Source organism: Coprinopsis cinerea (assembly GCF_000182895.1).
Source record: "Coprinopsis cinerea okayama7#130 chromosome 10 map unlocalized cont3.10, whole genome shotgun sequence".
Lineage (NCBI taxonomy): Eukaryota > Fungi > Basidiomycota > Agaricomycetes > Agaricales > Psathyrellaceae > Coprinopsis > Coprinopsis cinerea.
The window spans coordinates 912344-930056 of NW_003307535.1; the positions used below are offsets into that span (position 1 = coordinate 912344).

General features: G+C 51.2%; 5 protein-coding genes across 5 annotated transcripts; 1 reads left to right on the forward strand and 4 right to left on the reverse strand.

Annotated features, from left to right (window-relative positions):
* Window positions 1-259: 259 nt before the first annotated feature.
* Window positions 260-2916, reverse strand: CC1G_08725 (killer toxin resistant protein; the record flags this gene model as incomplete). The annotated part of the gene is made up of 16 exons (XM_001834042.2): window positions 260-362; window positions 423-770; window positions 821-926; window positions 980-1061; window positions 1113-1267; window positions 1322-1346; window positions 1396-1515; window positions 1565-1619; window positions 1678-1775; window positions 1833-1921; window positions 1978-2008; window positions 2063-2346; window positions 2392-2402; window positions 2465-2658; window positions 2721-2738; window positions 2788-2916. 16 exons carry the CDS (start codon window positions 2914-2916, stop codon window positions 260-262), a joined length of 1848 nt encoding a protein of 615 aa, XP_001834094.2.
* Window positions 2917-3847: 931 nt separating this feature from the next.
* Window positions 3848-6681, reverse strand: CC1G_08726 (beta-glucan synthesis-associated protein KRE6; the record flags this gene model as incomplete). Its single annotated transcript, XM_001834043.2, has 18 exons — window positions 3848-3950; window positions 4008-4177; window positions 4232-4355; window positions 4412-4602; window positions 4664-4818; window positions 4876-4900; window positions 4960-5079; window positions 5134-5168; window positions 5225-5244; window positions 5307-5324; window positions 5375-5408; window positions 5471-5505; window positions 5561-5571; window positions 5626-5714; window positions 5767-6075; window positions 6139-6172; window positions 6467-6484; window positions 6559-6681. 18 exons carry the CDS (start codon window positions 6679-6681, stop codon window positions 3848-3850), a joined length of 1614 nt encoding a protein of 537 aa, XP_001834095.2.
* A 996-nt stretch (window positions 6682-7677) lies between these two features.
* CC1G_08727 (GMC oxidoreductase) lies at window positions 7678-10415 on the reverse strand (the record flags this gene model as incomplete). The annotated part of the gene is made up of 16 exons (XM_001834044.1): window positions 7678-7709; window positions 7773-7799; window positions 7867-8004; window positions 8077-8109; window positions 8174-8299; window positions 8374-8440; window positions 8501-8574; window positions 8630-8877; window positions 8938-9162; window positions 9218-9363; window positions 9419-9526; window positions 9589-9772; window positions 9832-9961; window positions 10011-10089; window positions 10143-10283; window positions 10347-10415. The coding sequence occupies 16 exons, from the start codon at window positions 10413-10415 to the stop codon at window positions 7678-7680; spliced, it is 1827 nt and encodes a 608-aa protein (XP_001834096.1).
* A 1225-nt stretch (window positions 10416-11640) lies between these two features.
* On the forward strand, window positions 11641-13254 carry CC1G_08728 (hypothetical protein; the record flags this gene model as incomplete). The annotated part of the gene is made up of 1 exon (XM_001834045.1): window positions 11641-13254. The coding sequence occupies one exon, from the start codon at window positions 11641-11643 to the stop codon at window positions 13252-13254; it is 1614 nt and encodes a 537-aa protein (XP_001834097.1).
* A 442-nt stretch (window positions 13255-13696) lies between these two features.
* Window positions 13697-17709, reverse strand: CC1G_08729 (hypothetical protein; the record flags this gene model as incomplete). The annotated part of the gene is made up of 12 exons (XM_001834046.2): window positions 13697-13841; window positions 13909-13970; window positions 14045-14199; window positions 14270-14438; window positions 14580-14820; window positions 15039-15197; window positions 15469-15528; window positions 15588-15682; window positions 15753-16126; window positions 16183-17111; window positions 17179-17222; window positions 17275-17709. The coding sequence occupies 12 exons, from the start codon at window positions 17707-17709 to the stop codon at window positions 13697-13699; spliced, it is 2868 nt and encodes a 955-aa protein (XP_001834098.2).
* Between the last annotated feature and the right edge of the window lie 4 nt (window positions 17710-17713).

Below are 17713 nucleotides of genomic sequence, written 5' to 3' on the forward strand. Positions count from 1 at the left end.
TTTTCAATGTTCTATCCCAACCTTGTCAACAACCGTACTATATGGACCCTACTTGGACAATACCACTGAATTTGATCTCTTGATTTCCAAGAGCCCCTAAGTCCGTTGAGCTTGGCGGCCGTTGCCCGACGGTCCGTCTCGGAGAGGGCGGCCATCCCGCCTCCCGCCCCTTCTTGGCACGAGGGTCTTGAAAGTACTTGGTAAATACATACAATAATTTAGGTATAGATTCCCTATTTTACAGACCAATGAGTGCGAGTTAGTCGCATTGCCCGTCAGGATTGGTTAAACGATTCTTGGGCCAAGGTTCGCCAGTGTCCTCCCAGATGGTAAGGTTGGCGTTGGTATACGCTTCCTTGTACCTATAGACAAGCTGATATGAGCCTCTGAAAATCGACTCCTCTCCGTTAAGGACGGCCTACCTCTCAATGTAGGCAGCTGTAGGGTACTCCTTTGGATCGCACCCGATATTAATCGCGTTCTTTGGTTGATACACCCGAATCCAGTCGATACTCATCACTGCAGGAAGCTCTATCGTTTCTGGATCGTATTCACCGAAGCTCGGTGATATTCCGAGATTGGCAATAATGTACTTCGTTGCGGCTCTGTCAAGCAGAGTTTCACGGGTGGTAAGAATGCGACATACCATCGGCTCCAGGGAGATCGGTCGGTGGTCGATTTCGACCTCGTTGTCGGCGACCATGCTGGTACCCATAAGAGTCCAGGACCGTCTTCCGTCGTTAATCCAAGTGATATAACCTTCGTCAAACCTAGGAAAGGGTCAATAATGAACAGCGGGTACAGCAATCGGCCAACTCACCCTGGTTGATATTCAAAGCCATAGACGGAATAGCAGGAAGGATCTGATTGCTCGTAGCAGTCGGGGTTGGTGTATACTAAGGCACTAGTAGTTTGTTGGAAAGCACCTTGGCATGGGGCGTAAGATATCTGGCACAAGGTGTTCGAAATTCCAGGTTACCTCCGACGTAAGTGTTGTACTCGGTACTATTTGGCTCGTGGATAATGATCGTCCGTGCATTATTGACAGACCGGTACTGTGCCTGTGCAGATAGGTTAGAACTTGAATCGTGCACAATAGCCATAAAACATACGTTGAATGGAGCCCATTGTGCGGACTGGGAGATCTGAGCATGTCCGTCCTCGACAATTGCTTCAAAAACGTCGATTTCGGGGGCCGCTCTTCCCACGTATTCCCCGTTTGAGCGCACTGGCCCAGGATGAGCCTCTCCAGGACATGTACAAGCAGCTGAGCCAATGATAATAAGAAGGAATATTCAGCCGGTAAAACGGGTATGCTCACAAAGTCGCTGTCCCGGCAAGAAGGACTGGTTATGTTAATATTGATTTGTCTTCGCGGGTTTTCCACTGACTTACTAGGACACCACCGTATTGAGGATCTCCGTTCTCCGTTGCTGCCACCGGTAGATCTCTGTTGAAAGTGTACGTTTGATTATGGAGTGTTCCAACGTCGCAGTGATCGTAGCTGTAGGGCCACTTATTGGGATTTAGGCGCTGATCAACGTTCGAAACGAGGAGTGCTTACCAGGCCCTCGAGGCTAGCACCAAATCCTGCTCGACCTAGATTACCCATTGCCCACCTATCATGGACATGAGAAAGCGGCATACGAAGCCTTGTGGCAGTTAGGGTAAACTTACAAGGCGGGCCACAGTCCTCCAACACTATTGGATCCAGGCAATTGAACAGATGCTTCCAGCAAGCCGCCTGTAAAACAAAACTTATTCCACGACTGGAGCTATATTTTCGACAACGATCAGCGGACGGAAATGGCAGCGCAGAATGGTTCACCTACCATACCGCCTTTATATGTCATATTGTGATTGAGGGAACGATCCTCCACTTCCTCCAATCGGATTCGCAAATAACCACCCTCGGTCGTGACTATGGTTTCCTGGCCTGTTAGAAGTAATTCGACTTTGATGTCGATGGTATCCTACCTTGGGAAGGGTCGTACCACTCCAGATTTACCTACAGAGACTATGAATCCGGAGTTCCAGGAGGACACAGCAACGTTAAACTTACGGTTCCCCAGTACCAAAGGTCCACAGCTTCCCAATATGGATCATCTCCTGGGTAGAAAGTCCGCCCATCTTGGTTGAATTCGTCAGAGAAAACCAGGACAAGCTCCTCGTCTGGGTTATTGTAAGATCTCTTTGTATGGGCCTCCAGAGGTGTGTCGCGATCGATCAGACCGAAGTTTCCAATAAATTCAGGAATTTGTCCGGTCGCGTTTATCCCACCCAGGTTGAACCCTCCTTGGGCAGTCTGCTCTTGCTTGGTGACGAAATAAGAGATTAGAGGGTATCCTAGCACCTAATTGAATTTGTGTTTGGGCGAGTTCTCCATGAGACCCTTACCAGCACTGCAGACAGTTTAAAATTAGGATTCTAAAGTCACTGTCGCTCATCCAAGTAAGGAACGTACAAGAGAGCAAGGATGCCCGCCACCAAAAGGACCAAACATCCGAGATTGCTCAATCCACGCCAGGAGAAGAACGCCCCTCCGCGGTCGCCCATTGCGTCTCGGATCGAGCTTGGGTTGTGAAGTTCATCGTCGTCTTCAGGCTGGTGCATGGTAAGCGGTGTTCCCCAGCTCCGAGGAGATGCCGCCAACGAATACTGTTAGAGATGTACACTGTTGAGCAGCTTTCAGAACGAAGGTAGGCTTGAAGACCACGAACTCGTTCTGCTATCGATTCCTGGGGATCTGTTAGTCCACATCCGCGCATTGAGGTTGGTACAACTCACATGGAGACTGCTGATCGATCCCGGTCGAGAGAGATTGCCATTCTTGGAGGACCCTGACCCTCCCAAAAGGCTTGACTTCTCCGATGCATGGGATAGTATCCGAGCTCTCTTCGGGCCAAAGTAGCTCATTGTTGCTTGAGTAGTAAAGGAATGGGTACAGGTTGGCTAAACGAGCGTAGAAGTTGGTGATAGTCGGCGGAGGCGACGCGGGCGGCAGCAGTGGCTGCCTAAAGGCAGTGTGAGGTGAGAGTCGTTACTTGAGTTTTGACAGTGCGGAGGAGAATCCTAATATTCTCAGGGACGTATACCATACCAAATGGACATTCGACAGCTGCCGAACCCGGATCGAGGTTTCCAAGGAGTTCAATCTGTTTCAGATGACTTGCAGTGGGCGCAAACTTGAGTCGCTCGAGGCATAGGGCCGACGACAAGTTGGTCATTCAAGTTAGTGCCCATCTCACCGGTTGTCTAGGCTATTCCTGACTTCAACATGAATTTACGCGCAAAGAGAGGCTGGCCTTCGGTCGACGAGTACTCTGCGGAACGGGGTATTCTTGAATCGAGTGTCCAGCGGAAGAAGGTGATGTCGGCAACTGACTTGATTGAAAGTCCTGGAAATTGATGGGGAAAAACCGCCATCAAAAATGCCCCTGAGCGCTAGAGGAAAGCATTGAAACTTTGAAAAAACTGGCCAATCCTCCTCGCATCTTCCGAGAGGGATTTCATATATGTATTACCAATCCGTACCAGAGGATGTTCCGAGAACGAAAAATCCATTGACCAACTGAGCGGCTGTTTTGTCAATTAACTAGTTTCACGCTGAGGGCCCACAGAACTGTCGCGTGCTTATCGGAGCAGAAGGAAAAGTCTACATTATGGCATTAGTGTTATATGTAATGAGTACGAATGGCACACCATCTGCGATGGGATTGGATAATGTTACAACAACGGAGCGATTGATTTTTGGACGCCGTTGATCTAATGTTGCATTCGGAAACTTGAAAGTAGTAGCCATTTTGCGCCTGAGGAGGCTTAAGAGTTGGTTTGGACAAGCTCCTCCCTAATCGCAGGTTCCAGCCTCGTTGTCCATTCTACTCTTAGGCCAGGGCTGGCCGAACTCCTCCCAGGTGGTAAGGTTCGCATTCTCGTATGCCTCCTTGTAGCTGAGTAAACAGGGCTATTAGGTGAAGCATTGCAAAGTTAAACAAGAGGGTGCGCACGTTTCGATGTACTTGGCTGTGGGGAACTCTTTCGGGTCGCAGCCAATGTTGACGGCATTTGCAGGCTGATAAACACGAATCCAGTCAATGCTCATGGTAGCGGGAACTTCGATCGTTTCCAGGTCAAGGTCACCGAAGCTCGGAGAAAGACCTAGATTGGCAATGATGTACTGTTATGCGGGTCGCTTGTCAGCCCGGCTAGACTTCCGGTGTGTATCACGTACCATTGGCTCTCGAGAAACAATTCGCTGTCCGATATCGACCCTTGGATCCGCCTCGAGACGTTGCTGCAGAATCGTCCAAGTCGGCCTTGCATCGCTGATCCATGTGATATATGCGTCGTCGAAACTGAAAAGGACATGCTTCAGACAGGACAGGGAGGCTTGAGTTGAGATACAACTCACCCAGGTCGATACTCAAACCCATAAGTTGCATAGCATGCATCGGGGCCCGATCGCTCGTAGCAATCCCGATTGGTCGTCACGAGTCCACTAGTGGTTTGTTGGAATGCACCGCCAAGGAAAGGATTGAACGTGGTGGTACTTGTATTGTGGAAGATGATGCTATTTTCTGAGTCGATGGTGGCGTACTGAGCCTTTTCAAAGCACCGTAATTTAGTGACTGGCCGAGCGAGGAAGGCTTGTTGTATTACTTACATTGAATGGCGCCCATTGCGCCGACTGGGAGATCTGGGCGACACCATCTTCGACAATGGCCTCCAAAACATCAATTTCTGGAGCAGCCCTTCCAACGAAGTACCCATTACTTCTCATGGGCCCAGGATGCGACTCTCCCGGGCATGTACAGGCGGCTGGACAGAAGGGAATCAGCACGGTGCGGGTTATCAGAGAGCAAGGGGAGCGCCTACACAGTCGTTGACCAGGCAAATATGACTATTAAGCCAGCAATGAGTCATTGAACAGGCGATCTACGGCGTAACTTGAATACTTACCAAAACGTCGTCGTAGAGGCCGTCACCTTCAACTGTTGCCTGTTCTGGCCGTGTCTTATCCCAAGGGTACGTTTGATTCTTGGTTGTTCCAACATCGCATTCATCGTAGCTATACGGCCACTGAGAGCAACCTAGGTAAAATCGGATATCAATTTAGAGGCAATGAGCACCTACTAGTCCCTCGAGGGTAGCTCCGTATCCCGCTCGACCTGTTTTATAAATATTCGTGAATGCGTCTAGTCACGGTCATGGGACGTGTACTGACCCAGATTTCCCATTGTCCAACTGAGATAGAGGTAAACGGTTAACACACAGTCGAAGCCTCTCTCGAAGTCAGTAAAGCTTACACCGCCGGCCAGAGCCCACTGTCAAGAACGTTAGAGCAGATTATACTTTGCTTGAAATGAAGACTTACCCAACATCCGGTGATCCTCCCAGTTGAACAGACGCTATGGAAGTCCAAGGCATCAGTAGCGATTCTCGTGGAGCTACCCGTTCCTGGAGTTTTTACCTTCAATCAATCCTCCCGTGAAACAGAACTTGTTCCTGAAAAGGGCAACTTAGAGAAGAAGCTCCGCCGAGGGTGGTCGTTGAAGCTAACCATGATTGCAGCTGAGCAGGTGGTTAGCAGAGTCGAGAACATCCTTCGAGAATTTAAATGCTCACCATTCCGCCTTTGAAGCTCATATTATGATTTGTCGAAGGATCATCGACGCGATCCAAGTGAAGTCGCAGAGACCCGCCGCTTGTCGTCACTGCGTCGGGATCAGTCCGAGTCGGGTAACCACCCCTGAACGCTTGGCTTACCTTGGGACGGATCGTACCACTCCAAGTTGACCGTACCCCAGTACCAAAGGTCAACCGCCTCCCAATACGGATCATCTCCAGGATAAAAAGTCCGCCCGTCCTCGTTGAACTCGTCCGAGAACACGAGGACCATCTCTTCACCGGTATGGTATGAGAACTTGGTACGTGCTTCCAACGGCGTGTCACGGTCGATGAGTCCGTAGTTCCCAATCAACTGTGGGATTTGGCCAGTGCCGTTGATACCGCCATAGTTAAATCCGCCCTGTCTTGTCTGCTTTACGTCCCGTATTATTGAATATACAGGCAGTCCTGAAGGTCGCGTGGTTGATCATCAGAATCCAGGGGGGATGCGTAGCCGTTGAGAGTCCTTACCTCCACTGGACGAAGGTGAAATACGAGTTAGCAGCTGTAAGGCTTGAAGTAGAAAGACGGTTTCGCCACTCACAATAGCCCAATGAGCCCAAGGGCGAGAATAAGTAAACAGCCCAGATTTGCGAGGCCGCGAGAAGTGAAGATTCCAGGACCACGATCACTCCATCTATCTCTCATCGGACTGGGCATATGCAGGTCGTCGTCTTCTTCATGATAGGACGTATCAATGGGCATGCCCCATGTCCTAGGAGAGCGTTCCAAAGAGTACTTGATAGTGGACAAAAGCCTATCAGACCAGGGGCCTGGAATTCTAGAAATGCAGACGCACCTTCTCGCTAATGGAGGACTAGCGGCGGACGGGCGGATTAGCCCTGATGCTAAGGATCGTCGGTGGAGCAATTAATGATACTTGATGCTCACCTGCGCTGAACTCGTCTGAGGAGAGAAACCCGCTCTCGAATTAGTTGAATAATTGCTGGAAGCTGACTGTGTAGAATATGGTCGAGGCTCAAACCTCTTCCTGGCTTGCTCGACGATACTCATCGTGCCAGAAAATAAACTGAAGAAAGGATTCAAGAGAAAGGGAGAAGCGAATGAATGGAAGGGCAGGCACACAACCGGAGGCAGGACGAGAGAAGGAGAACGAGTGCTGAAAGGAAGGAGGGGGGAAAATTCTAGACTCGACCCTTCACACCTTTCTGACCATTATATACAACCTTGTGTATCAGATTGCTCGAACGCCCGGGAAGTTTCGACCGCCCTGAGACGAAGTCCGAACACACCGTTAAGATCAAAGGACAGAATGTGAGATCTGATTATAGGTAACTCATCTGACCGGTGCAATTATCTCTATAAGCGCTCGTAGCACTATGGTGACCCGCGGCTTCGGGCAGGGGTGACAAGTAACACAGCGGGGGTTTCAGGCCGACGATTGGGTTTGTCCGTTCTGTCCCTTCTGTGCAGAATCCGTGAGCGCACGCTCGTTTACAGCCGTCTTACGAAAGGCACTACACCAGCATCGAGGCATCTGTCTGAAGGGAAAGGTCCACAGTCTTTGACTAGCCAGCTCCCATGTCCGACTCGTCCCCCTCCCATTCATTCCAGAATCGACGGAGCCAAAGCCATCGATCCGAGCAGTTCGCCATTTAGCCCAGCACGAAAGGAACATGGACCTGGCCTCTACACGCCACCTAGCTATACAGAACATAGCTGCAAATTGGGGCTCCCCTTTCGGCGAGGCGCTGGGGTATTTTCGGAACGTACAATGAAACAGGCGCCCAAGAGAGAGAGTATTTTGAGCACCTTGAAACACCAGATCAGAGACCGTTGTCCCCGCGTACGTGATTTTAGGGGCTGAGTGGGCTTGGCAATGTTCTGCTCGGCGTTTCGCACGCTCCTGCTCCGCCGCTGAGTTTGCCCTCGGTGAAGCTCGAAAACGGCAACTTCAATAAATCGAAAAATATCTTGCAGTTCCGAAAAGAACGACCCCTAGATAATGTACACACACTGCCTGTTCTTTTCGATATATCCATTCGCCTTTTACTTCGCATCCGCCTTGATCAAATCAGCAGCTAGTAGAAAGAAGTTCTCGTCAGCGAACAGGAAACAACGCATGCACACAGCTGCTGCCATACCTTTCTCTCCGATCACATAGGCAGTGGCTGGAGCGCGAAAGGAACGTTGGTTAGCAATGAGGTAATGACATACCGCCCAGTATGAAGTACTGACCTTGCATGTGAGCAGCGATGTGAAGGGGAACGATGGAAAGGTCAGCAACGCGGAGGTTCTTGGTGCCATAGACCTTGAGCTTGGGGTCAACGACACCACCATCCTCTCGAGGCAACATCGAAGCGCTTCCAACGGTGTCTGCGCCAAGGAAACAACACGATTAGTAGGGTTCATAGACAACACGAGGGGAATGAATGAGACAGGACTTACGGAAAGTGGTAATATGCGAATTCTTGATGTGGTCTAGAACCCAGGCAATGAATCAATTACCAGACACACCAGGAATGCATAGAAAAGAATGACGTACTCTCGATATCAGCGTCGCTGGCGCATTCGGGACCGGGAACAACCTCCTTGATGGTGTGCGACTTGAAAGGTTCGGTATCTTCCAGAGAGCGAATGTACTTGACGTGTTCCAAAAGAACTTTGAGATCTGCCAGAGCGTAGACAGAGACGTGATAAGTACAAGCTATAGATCTATGCAACATCAAATGGATGAGAACGCACCAAAGTTGTGACCAAAGTAGTTGGCGTCAATTTCAGGATCATCGAGGGGGTTGTTGCTCTTGATGTGCTATTGTTTCGAATTAGAAACTCTGAACATCACTGGTATAGGAAACCGACAAAGACTCACAATGTACCCTCTCGAGATTGGATGGTTCAAAGAAGAGATGACGGTCATGAATCGTCGACCAGTACCCTGGCTCGCTATCGAAACCGTAAGGGAACGATGATCCACCAGATAGCGACGGAGACAACATACCGGGACACATGAAATAACCAGGGAACACAATGAATTCCATGTCAGGAACCTTGTCATTGCGAAGAATCTCCAGTTGGATGTCATATTGCTTGGCAAGAGCAGGCGAGATCTCTCCGCTCTCCTTCTTCTTCTTGAGGTCAGCTTCGAGCTCATCAATCAAGGCAGCCGCGGCCTTCGGGTCTCTGCTCGATAAGGGCAAGAAGGCAAAGGAAGTGATACCGGTACGATGGAGACCTTTGCCTTCGGCACTATAAAGAGTTGGGCAGGCTCAGGTACCGAGAAGCAACGAACAAGGTTATGAATCTTACTGCAGCTTCAGGGATTCTTGGACGTAGCCAGGTTCGAAGAACATATCGAGAGTTTGATGGTCACCCTTGGTAGTGTCCAACTCGTAGATCACCCACATGAAGTGGTGCTCCTGAACGTTCTCGCCGACGCCCGGAAGGTTCAACTTGGTATCGATACCAAACTTGCTGAGGATCTCTGGTTTACCGACGCCGGACAATTCGAGGATCTGGGGAGTCTTCACCGTACTATAAAGCATATCAGATCAAAGAACACCATTACCATCACGGATCCAATACTGACCCAGCGCTCAAGACGACTTCCTTGGACGCCAGAACGGTCCTTTCGGTGCTGCCATGGACGAACTGGACCCCAGTAGCAACCAGGTTGCCCTCACTATCCTTCTCATCCGCCCAGACGATACGGGTAACATAAGCCTCGGTGATCACCTTAATTCCAAGCAGGCTAAGCGGATTGTCTCGAACGTAAGGTTGGAGCACATACGTGAAGGTTAGGACGGTGTTGATTAGGCTCCCAGTAGGCAGTGGCGGAGTAGGAGCGTTTCCATGTTTTCGGATCGACGTTGTTAGCAGCGATCCAGGTTCCCGTGATCTACACCGAGTGAAAGTTTGTCAGTTCAAGGACACTAAGAATAGCGCGATGGGAGCACATACATCCCCACCATAGGGGTCCTCGATTTTCCTCACGCCCTTATTAGCGAGTGTGTTTTGCCAGATCTCGTCAAGCGTGTGGGCATGGAGGGGTACGGTCACTTGAATGGGCCCCGAGGTTCCACGGAACTTCGCGTTGTAGGTATGAGGGTATTTCTCAGCAATCTCGGGGACTGCAGGGTGGAACCTGGCATGCAAACATTAGATCCAGATCCTATTCAGTTGTTCAGAACCAGAATAACCCACGTCTCAGATTTCTTGGAGTAAGCTTCATAATCGGCCCAGTTCCAGCCAGGGTTGCCAAGCTTCTCAATAGCATCGACATCCTCCGCAGGAGGCTTGATCCAGCAGAAGAAGTTCATGTTTGAGCTTCCACCTGCCACAGGAGTAAGAATCGTAGTAGGCGATGATCAACGACGACTTACCAAGGCCTTTGCCACGAGCCCAGACGTGTTCATTGTCGTTGGAGTGCTTTTGCTTGACAGTCTTGAAGGCCCAGTCGTACTATGGTACACGTCAAGGGGTGGACATCGAGTGATGGGATCGAGGGCGCTAACCTTGGGTTGCATGAAAGTAGCACCGTATTGGGCCGGGACATCGATGTTGGGGTCTCCGTGGTGGCGGATACCGGCCTCGAGGACGAGGACGCTAACATTCTCATCTTCGGTGAGGCGAGTGGCAAGGGTCAAACCAGCGGTCTAATCGATCACTTTAGGTGAGTTACGGAAGACCAAGGTCAGAGAGTGTAAAGTACAACGTACACCTGCGCCGACGACGACATAGTCGAAGGTCTTGTTGGCAATTTCTTCAGGGTTGGCGATGAGAGGCATGTTGTTGCAGTTGGTGGAATATCTGGGCCAATTAGCGGAGTGTGGGCGACGTTAAATACCGGCTTGAGTCCATAATCCACGTGCTTCACAGACTGCAATGGCTAAGAATATGACTGATGCAACAGCTTCAGAAGCTCTTCGCACAGCAGATGATCAAAGAGTTAGAGTCGACTGATGGATACGCGGAGGTAGAAGATGTATGGTAAACATCCTGAAAGCTCTCGCGATTGATCGAGGAGGTCGGTGACTTGCAAGGCTTCAGAAATGTCAAGAATCAGCTTGGTTGTCACTTCGTTCTCAAGCTCACAGAGCACAAAGAGTAGAGAGGATCGGAGCTCTGAGACAGAGGAAAGGTGGGAAAACAGCATCCAGGGACGGCTACAAACTGTATTGAATCGGTAAGTGAGATGCCGAAGCTTGAGTCGTATGGGGACTTACTTCTAGCGCGACTGAATGCTAAGCCAATCGATATTCCCTCGGTCCCTGTACGATGGATAGACGAGTTGGCCGAGATAAGTTTTGAACAGCCTTGGAGAAAGTCTTGATAATAGAAGATCGCAGCTAATCTTGTTGTCTAGAGATCATCATTTCGAGAAGCGCGGCGCACTCGATTCCGCATTGTAGGAGGGTACATTTCTGTGATCTTGAGCAGGTCATATGAGAAGAAACGAGGCCTCCATCGTCCAGTTTATACCGTCAAAACGGTTATCAGAAAGAAGAGAAGCTGGTACTCGGGTCTTCCCGCACACGGTCTGTAGCAGTTCAGGGTCAAATTGGCCTATTGTCAGTATGATTGCGCCGTTTACAAGATCATGTTGATTTGAAAACGGAGCAATTCCATCCATGTTGAACTCGGGAGAATCGCGTCTCGTTGGCCATGATGAGGTGACAGTCGAGGAAAAAGACAGGCGGCCACGTCGGGCGCGGGATGACGCGACGGCGCTAATCGCGTTCCCGCGCTCATGTGACGTCGGCCAAGGGCGAAAACTCAAAACTCCGCCGCTTGCCGGCCGTTGGCGCTTGGTGGACCCACACGCCTTCAGGTCGTTCGTCACGACCACGACCGACCCCAAAGCCACCAGCGTCGTCCAAAATCCAGATTCTGGAATAAAATAACACTTTAAATCTCACAATCGACGCGTTCGCTGGGCCCGCTTCGCGCGTCGCGCCTGGCAGCGATACCACACACCTTGACATCATTGATCCCTTGACCACGACCTTCAAAATGGACTCAACGGGGCACCCTCAATATCTCCAAAATCTCCTACCAAACCTACCAGAAGAGCTAGCAACCACAGTCAGGGCTCTCTGCTCACAGCCCAACACAGGGTCCTTCCTCGAGGAATTCCTCCGTTTCGTAGTTGGAGCCGAGCCCACCCCAACCGCTTCAGAATCGCTCAGGAAGGAATGGCAATCCAAACAGACTATAGCTCGAGGAAACATACTTAGTCTCCTCGGACCCTCCCACTCCCAGCCGGACGGTCGAAAACGGGGGTTAAATGACCAAGAGACAGGCGGGGACTCGTCCAAACGACAACGCCTATCTCCTGGTCCAGAGGCAGCACCCGACACACCCGTCTTCACCCTCCACTCCGTATCCACCACGTCCCCAGTGCGCAAGAAAGCTGACATAACAATCGGCAAAACAACGATCACATTCAAACACGCGACATCCGGGAACCTAGAAGCCACAATCCCACTCTCCTCCATTCGACGCGCCTTCCTCCTCCCCACACGTGGCAAATCCAAGGCACACTGGACTATAGTCTTGTTGTCCACAGATACGGTTGATACGTCCAAGTCTACCAGTGCGAATGCGCAGGATAGCCCACAAATCATCTTTGGATTGGACGCTACGACCACGGCTCCGCTCAATACCACCACTTACACTTTGGACGGAGCGGGAGAGGCGAAGAAGGCGAGCACGCCCAAAGGGCAACCCTCACTACCATCTATCCGGGCTTTCCTCTCGCACCTCCCTAAATCCGTCAAATTCCACGAACCATCCACCGATGTATTCAAGAGCGCGTGTAACGGTATCGGTTCGAACGCGTCTACCACAGGCATTCCAGGCGTCGAGGCCTACCGCGCTGCCAAGCAGGGCAATCTCTGGTTCATGAAAGAAGGCATCCTGTGGGGCGAGAACAAACCATGCGAGTTCTGGTCTGTAGAGGATCTCATTAACAGCGTGGAGGGCGTCCGAATCTCACCTGGTAGCGGACGCGTCTTCTCTCTCACCCTGACGCGAAAAGTCGAGTCAGACGCGTCGAAAAAGTCGAGTGCTGAGGAAGGGGACGAAGAAGCAGAGGAAGGCCCCGAAGGAGTCGAAACGGAGCTGAGCATGATCGACTCGAGAGAGCGCGACGTCGTAGCGGATTGGGTCCGGAAACACCAAAACCTCTTTGGTCGCAAAGCAGGAGACGCCCCAGCAACAGCCGAGGAAGTCAAGCAACAGAAAGCTAAAATGCCTCAGTACACGGGGCCTGTAACTATCCACCAGCTGGCTCTGGAGTCGGACAGTGAAGACGAGGATTTCGAGGGTAGCTCGAGCGACGATGGATCTGGATCGTCTGGCAGCGACGATTCCGAATCTGATGAGGAAGGATCGGATGACGAAGAGGATGCTGAGGGAACAGATGAGGAGGGTGGAGGAGGTGGAAATGAGGACGAGGATGATGATGAGATTGTCGAGTTGGATCCTAAGCATCATCCCCTCTTGCGACCTGGAGCCATACCGAAGATGAGTAAAGCGGCGATGGATATGGCTGTAGGGATTGTGGAGGACGAGCTCATGGGCGGTGACAGCGGGCCCGAGGAGGATGAGCTGGATGACGACTAGGCGTTAGTATTGGGGCACCCCCTTCATGTACGCCTTGCCCCCCTTGCAATGATATGGGGGCCCCCCACGATGATCTGGAGATGAGAAAGCAAGAAAGCAGGTTGGATGTATTGGTCATTACAACATGTGAATAGATAATTAACATGGATAAATACGTGTCAGTGAATGCAAAGGCTGAGACCTGTGTTTGTGTATGCGTTGTCTAAAAACGAAAAATGTTCTGCGTGCACTAAAGACCCTCAAGAAAAAGTGAAGCGATACGAAGAGATAAGTGTGCTTGTGGTATCAATATCAAAGATGAGGAAACGGAAAACTCCAAGAATAACCCTCCAAAAACAAGAAACGAAAAAAAAAAAAAAGCAGGACTCGAGTAGGACCACAAGAAATACAACTCCAAAAACATAAAGACAAGAAATCAAGAAAGCAAGAAAGAAGATAATAATCAAACAGGATTAAATTCCTTCTTCACCTCCTCCATCTGCTGCGGGTTCATACTCGGTTTTCTATGCGGACCAGTGACCATCTCTCTAGGAAGCTTGATAGCTCTGTCGACGGCGACTGGGAGACCACGGTGTCTTCCTCTGACCCTGTGGATTATCATCGTTCCGTCAGTTCGGCTTTGCTGGAAGAAAGGAGGGGAGAGGGAAAGCGTACATAATGACGATAACGACCAACTTGGAAAGAGGCTTCATCGCTCCTACGAAGCCGTAATTATCCTACAAAGGACAACATCAGCTCACCGATTCCTCGAGTCGTAGGAATACAATGGCTTCAAGAGAATAAGACGCACCGTAGGAATACCCAACGTCAACCCAATCCCACCAAACGCCGACACAAGCTCAAAGATAACTCTAAAGACGTCAAACCACTTCTTGTCTTCGTCCATGATGTTCTCGCGCTCGATGACGAGGATGAGAGCCAGCCCCCAGACGAGCCACCAGATGTCTGTTGAGACCAGGCGGGATGCCGGTCAGTGCTAAGGACTCGGATCAGGGAACCTAAAGGGAATACGCACCAATCGACATCTGCCTCCTCAAATGCCACCCGATATACTTCCCCACCCGCTCCTTCCTCCCAAGCTTATGCAAATCATCCGGTTCCTCATCCTCGTCGTCCGGTGGAGCTTCGAACACACCCAAGGACCGCTCTTCGTATACGTTGGTGGAGCGGATACTCATCGCGACCTATCAAAGATGCATATCCGCATCGGTTAGGGGTGATCAGGAGGTGGATGGACATGGGCGGGTGGAACGCACAGGATAGATCTAAACCAATGCCCAAGTGAGCCACATGCGCAAAAATACAACGAGAAAAAGAGAACATACAGCGATATACATCATAACCACATACAAAAACTGCAACGCAGGAGCGAGAGACGCGATAGGTACAATCGAGAAGCCTGATGCTCGGGCAGCCAATCCCTGAAACAGTCCAGCGATGACTTTGGTCCCAGTTGGGAGTTCTTCGTAGACTGGGATGCCGATATCTTTTTGGAGCCGTAGAGTGGTGGAGGGAACGGTGGCCGAGTGAGCAACGTTTGAGAAAGAAGAAAACGGGTGGAACGTACTAAGGACTAAGAAAGACACCCATTCAATCACACTAAAAGACACGTCAGTCCCTCGCCCAATACAACGCCACCAAAGCCCATACCTGAAAACCGCAAGACAAAGCAACAAAAACCACGTCTGATGACTAGGGAACAAGTACAAGAAACACCTATCCAAAACGACCGATCAGCGCCAGCCTTCAACTACACACCAGAAGTAAGCATGTTGGAAACGTACCGACGAGGATGGTCAAGCAAGAACGTGAACGCGACGTGTAATCCAGAGTTGGGTGTACTCCTCCGCGATCCAATCCAGCTGTACACGGGTTTGTTCGTCAAATGTCTCCTCAAATTCACGAATAAAGTGGTTGACAACGCGTACATGATGAACCGTAAACTGTAGTAAGGGAGCGAAAGTTAGCTGAGAAAATCCATGATCAGGGTGAGGACAAGACCTACAAGATAGGTAGAGCATGGTTCCCTGCGAGGATGGAAAACATCATCCCAACTGGACCACCTTCGTCAGTCCTCGCTCTTGCAATTACGACGACGCGCATCTCTCACCAATCATCAGGTACGCCCTCTGAAAGGGTACCATTCCCCTATCAGCGATGCACCCAGTCAGTACATCCTTCGTTGAGCCGCCCAAAACAATCAAAGAAGCTCACACGTCGACGAGGGAGAGGCCACCACCGGTGTAAGCGCCCATAACCTGGAATAGAGCAAACCTAGAAGTAATCTCGTAGCGTCAGCAATGGATAGAAAGGATGAACAAAGAACGACGCACCAAGGCTTCGGAACAAACCTAGCCTGGGCCTCAAACACCTCATCATACTCCGTCGTCGTCGAAAGCCACGGAGTAAACAAGATATACGAGAACAGCTGACAGCACACAAAATACTGCATTCCTCATCAGTTCCTCTCCACCCATACCAGAAACCCAAAAACTCACCGCAGGAATCAAATAACTCAACAACCTCAACGCCCTATACTCCGCCCCACCCACAGCCTCAACCTGCTCGTCCGTCAACGTCTCCGTCCTAAAATCCGAGTTCCTTCCAATAATAAACGCAGGAACCTCCATCAAAATCCACGGCGTCTTCTCCGTCCTGATCTCCCTCTCGCTCAGAATCGTCGCGGAACGTGTTAGAGCGTTGGTGACCTTCCGAGGTGCAGCTCGCTGGGCGAATCGCGTGAGGAGGTCGACAGGGCCAGGGAACCCCCCGAATCCTTCGTCTTTGACGGAGAGCGGGGAATGGAGGGTGTTGGACCTGCTCCGGGGTGGGACGATCACTGTGCGCGAGCGTTTGGGTGCAGGGCGACGGTCTGACCTCGTGGTGGGTATGAGTGCGCGAAGCCATTCGGAGAAAAAAGCCACATACATCGAGCATTCCCCTGGGCGGTATTCTCCTCCCACCTCACCGTTCTCCCCGAAACCATCGACTTGACCTCCCCATAATCCGTGCCAGATCCCGAACTAAACCCTCCAGACGAATCCACGCCAGCCGAATGCACGCCGTGTCCGTGTCCTTGACTATGCAGCCCCAGCCCAGCCGAATGCGCACCAGTAGCCGGACTTAACCCATAATACTCCACATCGTCCGGTCCAAACGTGTGCGGGCCCAAGTTCAGGCCTTCGATAGGCGAAGGCTCCTGCTGGTCCTTGGGCAAACTCCCTGCCTCGGACTTGGGTGACGCCGAAAGCGCAGTCACGTCCAACACCGGGCTCTCTGACTCCCCCGACCCACGACCACTCTCAACCGTCTTGACGCTCCTCCTCGTCGAACCATTATCCGAAAGATCTATTTCTTCCTGAACAGGCGAGTGGGTGATAGGCGGCAATCCCTGTAGCTGCATCTCCGGAGACGACGAGAGCGCGCTCCCTACCAGGATCCCAGTCTCCGGTTCCTCCGCTTCAGGAATCGTAGTCGGCAACGCCATCTGCATCGTATGCTTCGGCGTCGCAGGCGAGACGACGATCGACAAATCCCTGACGTTCCTCGAGCTCGGCCTGCTGCTCGACCCGTTCGTCGTCGACGTCGCGTGTCCACTGCGACTTGCCCTAGAACCTCCAAAGTTCTTGGGATGAAGATCAGGATCCACATCCTCCTCGGGCGTAGGCCCAGGGTCACTCCGCACAAAGGGGTCCTGCGGCCGCCTATCCCTCGGCGACGAAATGGCCATCTTGAACATACTCCTACTCTTTTGCAAGAGCCGTTGGGTTTTGGCTTTAGCTTTCTCCTCTTCCTTTTTCTTTTCCTTCTTCTTTTTCATGGTGACCGTCCATTCACAGTGGGTGCGGAAGAAGCGTCTGGTAGATCGCGAGATGCGTGTCTATGTTAGTCGCGACACGAGACGGAGATAGGCGCTGGACGTACTTTCGGATTAAGACCATGACCCACGAGACCATCGTTATATCTCCCTATCCTACGTCAATAACCATTCCCCAATAGACCACCAACGGTAGTACTCACAACGATCATCAACAAATACAAAATAACCTGCTGCCACGGCGTCAATGTCGACAAATTCACAGTCGACAGACCCGTAACCGTCATGGCCGAATAACACAAAAACAACGAGTCGAGATAACTTATCCTGAAGCGCCCATTAGACGCATAGAATACTCCCGACGTGATCAAAGGAATAAACGTGAACGCAGTCAAGTGGATTCGGTAAAAGTTGACGTGGACGAGGAGGCGGTCGAGGAGAGTTTCCGGTGGGGGTTCAGACGAGTCGGGGTCGTGGTTGTCGACGTCCTCCACATCCACCGTGCCCGCCGTCGGCAACTTGTCATCGTGGTGGTGGTGGTGTTTCTCGGAAGTGCCGCTGAGAGTGAGATCGCTGCCGCCGTTGGGCGCGTCTGGCGAGCGCAAAAAGGTGTTGATGGTGATTTTGGGTTTCTCCATGGTG